The 10,223-nt window shown below is 37.3% G+C and overlaps 1 protein-coding gene across 1 annotated transcript; it reads right to left on the reverse strand.

The window, feature by feature from the left end:
• Window positions 1-1,120: 1,120 nt before the first annotated feature.
• Window positions 1,121-10,120, reverse strand: LOC109628391 (histone acetyltransferase KAT5). Its single transcript, XM_069510229.1, has 16 exons — window positions 10,028-10,120; window positions 9,880-9,946; window positions 8,780-8,848; window positions 8,501-8,637; window positions 7,669-7,737; window positions 7,395-7,577; window positions 6,739-6,909; window positions 6,563-6,637; window positions 5,191-5,253; window positions 4,633-4,881; window positions 4,233-4,322; window positions 3,984-4,124; window positions 3,765-3,858; window positions 3,488-3,647; window positions 3,291-3,372; window positions 1,121-2,708 (listed from the first exon to the last, which is right to left on the reverse strand). The coding sequence occupies exons 1-16, from the start codon at window positions 10,055-10,057 to the stop codon at window positions 2,574-2,576; spliced, it is 1,815 nt and encodes a 604-aa protein (XP_069366330.1). The 5' UTR covers window positions 10,058-10,120; the 3' UTR covers window positions 1,121-2,573.
• Window positions 10,121-10,223: the final 103 nt, after the last annotated feature.

Genomic DNA, 10,223 nt, shown 5'->3' on the forward strand with positions numbered 1-10,223 from the left:
AATCTGTTTCTTTTTTCTTCATCACAGCACATGGAGCCAGAATTAAACAATATTTTTTCTCAGAGGACCAGATGATGCAGAAACAGTCAACAGGAGGAGGAGGAGGAGGACGTTAGATGAGTGTGAAATTCCTCTCTCTCTCCTCATGGGGACTGGCGTAGCTCTGCCAGGTGCAGTGGGAACATGTGTGTGATGAGATGTTGAGCAGGGAGGCTGAGGACTTAAACCTGATTCACACACATTTAACAGCATCAACCCAAACAGGATCAGATGCAACAGAATCTTTATCTGAGTCTCTGCCTACCTGGCTCTGTCCTGCAGCCTCTGGTCACCTGCACAGTCCAGCACCAAGTCATCTCACCTCGTAGCCTCAGTTTCCCCATTTGATCTAAAGCAGAGTGTCAGTCCTGGAACAGAGTCACAATGGTCAGGTTGCACTTTTACATTTAGCTTCTAACAAACCCATTCCTGCTTTCAGCTAGTGGTCTGAACTCGGCTAATGCAACTTCACAAATAGAGAGAAAATTTACACTGCTGCCGCCTGGTGGACAAACTGTATATAGACAGAGTAAAATTAGAGGCGTTATGATATAAAAAAACATAAAAATGCATGTTGTAAAAGTTGACTTTGATGAGTCCAAGTGTTCTAATTCAATGTTCAATACCAACAAGCTTATTTGCCAAATTATGTATCCTGCTTAACTTTTCCAAAAGGCTGCCAACAATTGAATAAATACACAAAACCACATCTGAAGCTACAGAGCTAAAGCTAATGTAGACGGTGCAATATGCTGGTTATGGCATTCATCTTATTTTTTACTTTTACATTTTATGTAATAAAACAGAAGTAGCACTTGTAATTTCACTGTATTTGGTACAATACAATGAGAACAACGGTTTTCTATTCTTCTGTGACTGTGGTCTTCTTTAACTCTATCTCTCTGATCTCTACATATTTGAAATTCGCAATCATGCAATGCTACAGAAATCTGGAGGTATCAACACTTACCGGAGTATTAACTTCACCACACTAATGTTAGTGACATTCATCAAACTTTGCTGGCGATTGAATGTGGTTCTCAGAACTCTGTGCCGGTAAAAGAAATACAGTATACTCTGGTGGGAAATGTACACTTTTAAAATCGAACATTAAAGACACTTTACAGGGGTTTTTACAATGTTTTTTTTATCAATTCAACAAGCTTTTTAAATCAAACCTTCAAATCATACTCCCAACTGTGTTTCACATAAAGATATGCTAAATTATTTCACATGTAAACATAAAAACACAAACTTGAAAGTAAGATATCACTTTAAGGTCTTGTCCTGTTAATATTGTGAGGCCTGTTAGTTTACATCAAGTAAAAAAGAAAGACAGCTGTACACAAAATTTACATTCCTTTAACAGTTCAACATGGCTTCTGTCTTCTAAAGGTTTCTTAATAATCAGGTTCAGTATGTACATGTACAAGCAACATGTTTAACTTGTGGATTTGTCTCATTGCACACTGTGTACAGATGATCGCAACAGGGGAGGATCGGGAAAAAATTAATTCCCCTGAATGGTTACGAACAAAAATCATAAACGCTTCCAACTATTTAAAATACATGGAAATGAAAAGCAGAGCTTCTATTGTAAAAGATAAACATGAGCTGAGCTTTAGCAACATTAAAACTTTGGATCTTTTGTCTAGTTTTAAATATTTGTCTGTATCCTAATAGTTCAGATTATTTATTTGAATATATAGATACGTATAGGGAAAAAGATCCAGAAGCTTTCAGCAGCATATTTCTATTCCCCTTCAGGCACCGCTGCCAGAGGAATCACAATAAACGGATGAGTACTGTGTGCCATGAGTCTGAATGGGCAGAACTTTACTCCAAAAACAGAACTGGGGTGTGATTCATTGTACTTTTTTTCCTGTTTACGCACTCACAATACTGATAACACTGAGTCATTGATATAAATATATAAATAGAACCACAGTCTGATCATCAGTGGGTATTGTTTTCAATCACTATTTTTGTTACTATTCAAACCTTTGTAAACAGGAAGAGGTTCTGACGTCTGCACACCATAAAAATACCAATGTAGCAAGTGATGACTAAGGTTTGGAGTGTTAGTTAGGTCAACGTTTAATGAGTGTACATTTCATCAACTAAGTTGTCTGAGTATGACTTGTACGAATAAAAAAAAGGGATTTTTCTAATTTAAGTCAAACAGGAAATCCTGAAAACTTTTTTTCTGGTTTAAGTCAAAAGGGGAATTCTGAAAACTTTCTGGGATTTTATAAATATTTCTGATGACTTCTACTTCCAAAAGTTTTTGGTGCAGTCACCGTCTCTCTTCTGTCCGCAGGTTTGACAGTTTATTTTATCCTCACAAAATACAAGGAATATTCACAATAAAAGCTTCTGCTTCTCAAGTCACAGTTTATGTTCATTGTCTGGGTCTGATTGAGATTCTCGATGAGTCATCTTGACAAACAAAAGAAACTTGATCTGATCCATCATTTGCTTCAAGTCTGTAATCTGACAGTCTGGGATGGTTTTCTGTGAACCAGGATTGGGCTCTACCACTTGCCCCTCTTGCTCCAGTCCTTAGGTGTGAAGTGAAGACATTTTGGATCAATGCGTAAGTGTCTCTTCTGCATTGCTCTCTCATGCCCCTCCACTATGTCCTCTGAGAGAGTCAGGATGTACTGTCCCTGGATTCAGAAGACAAGACAAAGTCAGTTCAAACTCTCCACAGCATATCGAAAATATCTTTTTAAATAATTTAAGTCATGCACTAAATCACACTACAATCACTCAGAGAGTCAAATGTTCCTTTTCACTGGATTTTGTAAACATCTTCACTTTAATTTGACAGAAATATTTTCTTCACTACAATTACTTTGAAAACATTCTTGACCCATCTAGTGATTTATTTGCCCCATTTTTTTTCAAACTGAAATTATTCTAAAAAATTGCAGAATATAAGTTCACAAGTGTGTTTAGTCTTTGACAGATCAATACGATCAAGATGAAGTACATTTATAAAAAATACTGAATTAATAAATTGAGAGACTTCACCACTTCATCATCCATTATGGAAACACAAGCCTGGTTAAATAAGTGAGTGTGATCTTGTGAACAAAAAATCGGTGCTTCCCATCATGATGTCAGGAAATCCATGGTTTAGAATTTATGAAAAACTTTTTCTGGAAAATGCCAGTTACTAACTTCTGCTGATTGAGGCATTTTAGATCAGAACATCAAATTCTTAACACGCAGCATTGGTCTCTCACCTTGTAGTAGTTGATTAGGTTGAGGTACTGAAGTGTTGAAATGACGTCTTCTTTCTTTACACTCGTGATCTCACTGATCTCACTGAGAGAACAACAAGAAAGGGTTAAATGACAGGAAACTATCAAATTTCCTTTTTTGTGAAAGTTTTTTACAAGGTGAATTTAAGATAAGAGATAAAATGCCAGCAGTCACATACTTGATGGTAATCTGCGGCCTTTCACCATTATCGGGTTTAAGGTCCATGAGAATTTCCAAGATGGTCTGTGACCAGTAGGAACGATAGGACAAAAGACCAAGGTCAGAAAGTGGCTTCTCTGGAGTGCCCGTCTTCCCTTCGACCTTGGACAGCTCATAACCTGACAAACACAGCGAGCAGATAATCAGCACAGTTGAGGCAAACACAGATATATGCCCAAAACAAAATACTACTAATACAGTATTTACTGAGCCACTGTTTCTGATACTACACTTACTGAATTCAATAAGCAGTTTGCCATAGCCCCTCCGCTGGTAGGGAGGCAAGGTCAGGATGCAGGCGACGTTATAATCTTCAGTTGACTCTTTTTCCTGCACACAATAAATACAAATTATGTTTAGATTTGGAAACCCCTGAAAAAAAGAGGTCAGTTTCCAAACAGTTCTGAGTGGACTGTACAAACACTCTGTACCAGCAGTATGCATGATTTATGTACCTTAGAGAAGTAACCCACTATGTGGAAGCCTTTGGAGTCATACTCCGTCATTACATAGAAGAGGAAAGGATCTGTGTCATAATACAAGGTTTTGTGATCCAGGAAACATTTAGCCAGTAAACACAGGTTCTGGGAATATGTCTGAAAAACAAAATGCACACATTAAAGATAAACATAATAACAATAATAAATGCTGTACAATATACAAAGTACAAATATTGAGGCGAGACAAAGATATCAATCACTAACTTTGTTTTTCCTGCCATCAATCTCAAAGAATGAGATGGTGCCTTTGCGGTAGATCTCGTTGCCTGGGGGATGTCTCAGGTTACATTTTGTCTGTTAAAGATGAGAGGATGAGAGTGATGTCCAACAATCCAACAAAAGTGTAAACAGTCCTGTTTGCACTTCATGATTTACAGCCCAATTTGCCAGTCTCCAATGTGTTTTGCAAGGCACAGACAAAAGCCCCTGATTTGTGCTTGATTGGCAGTCGCCAATTGCTATGTGTGAACACACGTTCTCTCATAATTAAACGTAGCCTGGAGACCAGTTGGGTGTTTCTCCTGGTGAAAGCTGTGTAGTGTGTGACACCCTTTCCCCTGTCGTGTAGTGTGTAGAGGCAAAAAAACAAACTGATGATTCTTACCAAATGTCTCTGTAGACACTTGAGGCTTTTGAGATACTTGAGGCAGAATTCACAGAGGTAGAGGATGGGCAATGCGGTGAGTTCCTGCGGGTATGGCGAGAAGTACCAGGGTTTCAGTCTGTGACGTCCTAGCTCTATACACTCGATGTTTTTCATCCGGGTCACGATGTCATCGTGGCTGCGGTCAGACACTAAACTGCCTGTCATGCGGGGTGCAGATGGGATGCCATCCGAACTGTCCTGGGAATCCTGGCAGTAAACAATGTGGACATTATAAACATTAGACCCTCCTGTTGCAGATTTTTCTTTTATAGCAAAATACTGTTAAAACAAAAAGCTGCGTGATGAAATGAGCAGATATATTTTTATTGTATGTATTTTTACAAAATTAGAGTTATTGTAATAACATGTATAATCACGGTGGTTGAACATCTTACTGCAAAGACTAAACTTGGGTCGGAGGCAAGTATCTCCTCAGGTTTATTGGACCCACTAAAGCACAGCTGAATTTGGACAACAACACACAATCAATGGGCAATAATAGGAAATTAAACAGACCTCTGGTGGTGGTAGAAAGACACTGGCACTTTGAGGGTTGTTATACTGCAAAACCTTTATCATCTAGCAAGAAAAAACACAGGCTTTTGGAAACTAAAGAGGGGAATAAAAAATTCTTATTTACACTGCTACAGTTGGGTTAAGGGGGCAGATTGAAAACAATAATTAACTTCAGTGTAACATTGTAGTTTTAGTACATTCCAGGGTGGGTTCATCAGTAGCTGACCAGCAATTCTGACAGCCACAGGCAATGATAGAAATGTCTGACAGTGAATGAAGAGAGAGGAAGAAGAGCAAACCAACCAATTATTTCAAGTGGGTTTAACAGACTGTAAAGTTCACTTATATGACAAAGCCACTAGGAACAGTCATCAGAGATGTGAGCAGAAACATCAGCTGCAGCTATTTTCTCATTGAATACAACAAGTGAGCTGCTCATGTGAGAGAAGCTTGATGGAATGATAGAACCTCTGACCTGCTAGGTTTTTCTCAGTGCAAGTCACAACAATATACATTTTATTAAAAAAAGAACACAAACATTCTGAAATACTAATTACAAATGTATAAAACAAAAATTGAATATGAATAATAAGATGTATTTGGGGGAGGTATTTTCTGTGTAAAAATGTTGAAAATGACTAGTTTTATTTTTTTAATTCTTCACAGTACAGCTGCAAAAATTACAAGGCCAATATAACACCAATTAAATATATGCATATATATATATAACACAAAAGTGAAAAATGTAAAGAATTACTATTCAAAGAGTGGATGTTGAAAATGAACAAAATAAATTATGAAACATTAGGTTACTGATTCAATATTCTAACATTAACACTAAAATAAGTCCTATCAATACAAATAGATTTTAGGCTCTGAAAACAGAATGATGTGATGTGTTATGTCCTGATTTAAAAACAATAACAAAAATAACTTTTAAAACAGTAACTAGCAAATGTGTTTTCAATGCACTTGTATATTTGTGGTTACTAATGGTTATATAGAAATGAGAATGGTGAAAATTTTGAGTAAAGAGTAAAAGAGACAAATCATTAACAAAACAAAACATTTCTTTGTTTTATTACTTACGTTTTGTAAGAGTATTATGAAACTACAAAGAGTATATGTATTTAATTTAAGCTATTAATATTTATTAAAACAAAAAGATGTATAAAATGTGTTACTTGACTATGGTGTATGACTGAATACTGTGCACCAATTAAATAGATTTTTCACCTTTTAACATGGAGAATGCTACCAGAGGTGAACATAAGACGTGTATGTATTTTAGTTGGCACATTTCAAACTGAACAAAATGATGCATCTTCAAAACTAAAAAGATGCAGAAATGAGAAAATAATAAAACTCATACCTCATCAGTTCCCCCACAATTAGCTTTCCTTTTCCTTCCAGGCTGAGTGGGGATGAGCCGTCGGGCATTGCCGTTCTGTCGTTGCATAGAAATGAAAAATTACACATGAGCCTGTGATAAAACACTTCAGCTCGAACATTTAAGAGCCCAAGAGGATGTAATACTAATATGTGTACCGTCGTGAGCGAGGCGAGCTGGTCATGGTCTTCGCGGGACTTGAAGGTGTTGGTCTCCCGCACAGCAGGAAAAACAGATGCCTGAGTGGCTTCAGCTGAACTTGGCAGGGAGGGGACAGGGGGGGCAGGGGGTACCTGAGTCACCATGGGGACAGGCTCGACTTTCCTTTTCTGCAGCAGACAAATGTTGTGAAGACACTTTACTCGAAATTCAGACAGAACAAGAACATTACTGAATCAGAAATTGTGTAATAATTATAATTTAGGGGTTCCAATTCTAGTTCATAGAAGGGTGTCATCTAAATACCACTTACAAGGTGTTCATTGATAAAGCCAGATTAAACAAGTACAATGTCTGCGTGTAATCCTGGCATTAAGATGCAACAGACACAGATCAGGTACAACTGCATTGGGTTGCATGTAACTAAAAATATGTCTTCACAAAGAAGTTATCAATCAATTTTCTATTCCCCCTCATAAAATATCAACTGCATCAACAACTTTTCACTTTTTTGCTGTTGTGCTATTTAATTAATTCTGTGAATGTGGTTTTATATTGTTTCTTTTATGTCTTCAGACAATTAAAGCTCATAAACCCAAACATTTTCAGGATGATTACGCAAAAGATTATAACATAAAAAGAACATGCCAGCTACCTTGAAAGTTCTGAAGCTGACATTTGGCTTGACAAGTCCAGGGCGTACACTAGACAGACATTTGGATACACTGTGTTTTAAATCACTTCCGGATTTGATCGGCACGAGTGGATCATCCTCTTCCTTTATTGAGTCATGGTTGTTTGTATCTGGATTTCCATGCAGTTCCGCATGACCCGACAGCTGTATGATCATACAAGATGCATGTTAAACGCCAAGTTTAAACAATGTCTCAGTAATTTCTGGAATGGGTAAATTCAAATTCAAGTTCTACCGGTGTGGGAAGGGTTTTGCCTCTGGAAGGAGCTGTGGCAGATTGAGGGTTGAGATCTAGACTTTTCCTCTGAATTGAACAGAAAGGAAGAGAAGGACGGGGGTTAACTCACAGTCATGTTAACCAGAGGGTTAATACTGTATAAATAATTAGTCAAATTAGTCACTGTACACACATAGACAGATAATTTAACAGTTTCAGTGGCAGTTATTGGATTCACAATTAGATCTGAAGAAACAGTAAAACAGAAATAGGAATAAAAATTGACCATTGTTACTAAAGAATGAAGACTTCTCTATAGCCTGCAATACCATACATAAATTCTACATAAATAGTTATTGGCAAAAAGCTTTGACCATATAAAGGCTTGGAAACAAATCATATATTTTGTGGGTAGATTTGCGTGTAAGGCATTAGTAAAGTGACCACATGATTGGTGTCTGATGTCTTATAGTTTGTTTTTCTACCAAACAAATAAAACACTTGTGGAAATTGTGTTGTTATAAAAATTCAGATAAAAATTATCCTCATTAACTAGTGTTAAGATGCTTGTAGTAAATACTACTGCTTACAAAAATTAATCTAGAGCAATACAGGTTAATATATCCAGTATAATATAAAACGATTCCTAAGTTGGCACAAGACTTATCTCACCTCATTATTTAAAATGACTGATTTACTGCCAACATTTTGCAGTTTAAAATGTTTTCTCTTATTATATACACTGGCGCTTTTACAAAGGTAAAATCATGCTGACAAACCTGAGCATATTGCTGCAGTGTTTGAGAATCTGAGATAAATGTTTTGGGGTGTTGTACTTATACACACTTACCACTTCTCTTTCTGGAGAACTGGGGCGGGAGCCTGGAAGACCATTCTTAGTTGGAGTTTTAGCTTCTTTCTTAGGGAACTGAAGCTTCTTCATGTCCAGCCTGTCTGCTGTGACCCACTCATCCAGACGCTTGTTGACTTTTCACACAAGTCATTTTACACAGACAAGAACACATTTGCTGTGATGTTTTTGTGATATGTAATTTAGCCTACACAGTGATTATATCAATTATACAGTCAAGTATAAACCAAGGAGCGTCACAAATGCACAAATACTCACAGTCGATGTAGTGAACATAGAAGAGCTTCCTTGAAGAGACTTCTTTTACACTTAGAATTTCAGCCAATGCTGTATGAAGAGAAGTTTAGAACATTTTAGATTTAATATCATACAACCAATAATATGGGTGAAAAACACCATGTATGCTTCACAAGTAAATGGTGGACAGACAGAAAATAAAGAAAAAGCTTAATGCCAAACTGTTTTGGTTTGTTTAAATAATAGCAAATTTAGTAAAATTTAATTAAAGACTAATATTAAGCAATTTGATGGTTTTGCCATTTTTCAGTTTAATTAAATTTGATGAAGTAAAGAGTTATGAGAAGCATCAGCTCTATAAGATGATTCCGGGATAAAGAAGAATTGAAATTAATTTTTGCCTCTTCTCTAATTGCACATTTTCAAAACTAGTGTATCGTTTATTTTAATTAAGCTCTAAAAAAAAAAGGACTGTCTTTTTACATTAATCGTTAGGGAAGGTGAGGAGTTCATGCTTAAATTACAAGGGTCACAATTTTAGGGAAACACTGTGCAAACCCCACAATGATGTGAGATTACAAACTGTCAGTCTGTGTGTATGTATCAAAATGTAAGAATGAGAAAGCTGCCACATCATTTTCATAAGTTTGTTGAAGCTTATCAATAAAGTACAAGTCAGAGTCACTGAGATGTCGACTCGTTTTGACAGATTTTAAAGTGGCTCTTACTTTTCTCTTCTTGCCTAAAACAAGAAGAGTCAACCACAACCACTTTGGCCTGAACTTGACATTTATAACTGAGCCAGACAGAATTCAAATAAACTGTTGTTTCACCTGAACAGGTGAATTTCACGTTTGTAAACAAAAGCCAGTTGTCACACAGATTTCACTTCATCTTTTGGAATAATATGTATTATTTATGAAAACACGCACAAGACATAGCTCGGTAAGGACTTATTGGACGTAGCAGAGTCTTGGTAAGCATTCAAATTAAAGTCATTACACTTGCATGGGTCCCTGTGAGTGTTTACGTCGCTCTCAGCGGCGGAGCCCGTTAACAACAGCTAAGGTTAGCCACTTAGCATTAGCTTAGCACTGGGAAGACAAGCGGACAATACTTACGCCACTCGTCCTCGTGTTCTTGGTTTTTACGAAGAACGGGCAGGCGACAGCCCTCCACAATCTCCACCTGTGGAAAGATAGCACGTTAAACTCCAGCCGAAACGCGGTAGAAACGTCTAAAATAAATTAGCATCTTTAGGAAACCTACCGACGATCCGCCGTCCGCCATTTTCGTCATCAGTGAGAGCAGCAGCAGCAGCAGCGGGGTGTTGTGGGAAAATGCCGGTCCACGTCAGAGATGAAACAAAAAGCAAGATTAACATCCGAGAGCCAGTACGGTCAGCGGAAATCGGAAACCAACCCGGAAACACAAGTCATTAGTAGCTGCACTATCTGAACGTACG

The sequence above is a fragment of the Paralichthys olivaceus genome, chromosome 15 (assembly GCF_024713975.1).
Source record: "Paralichthys olivaceus isolate ysfri-2021 chromosome 15, ASM2471397v2, whole genome shotgun sequence".
Taxonomy (NCBI): domain Eukaryota; kingdom Metazoa; phylum Chordata; class Actinopteri; order Pleuronectiformes; family Paralichthyidae; genus Paralichthys; species Paralichthys olivaceus.

Coding starts and splice junctions, on each gene's coding strand:
- LOC109628391 (XM_069510229.1), bottom strand. CDS start 10,057: ATGACGAAAATGGCGGACGGCGGATCGTCG. Junction 7,738..8,500: donor GTTCTCCAGAAAGAGAAGTG/GTAAGTGTGTAT, acceptor TGTTCAATTCAG/AGGAAAAGTCTAGATCTCAA. Junction 6,638..6,738: donor AGCTCGCCTCGCTCACGACG/GTACACATATTA, acceptor ATGCAACGACAG/AACGGCAATGCCCGACGGCT.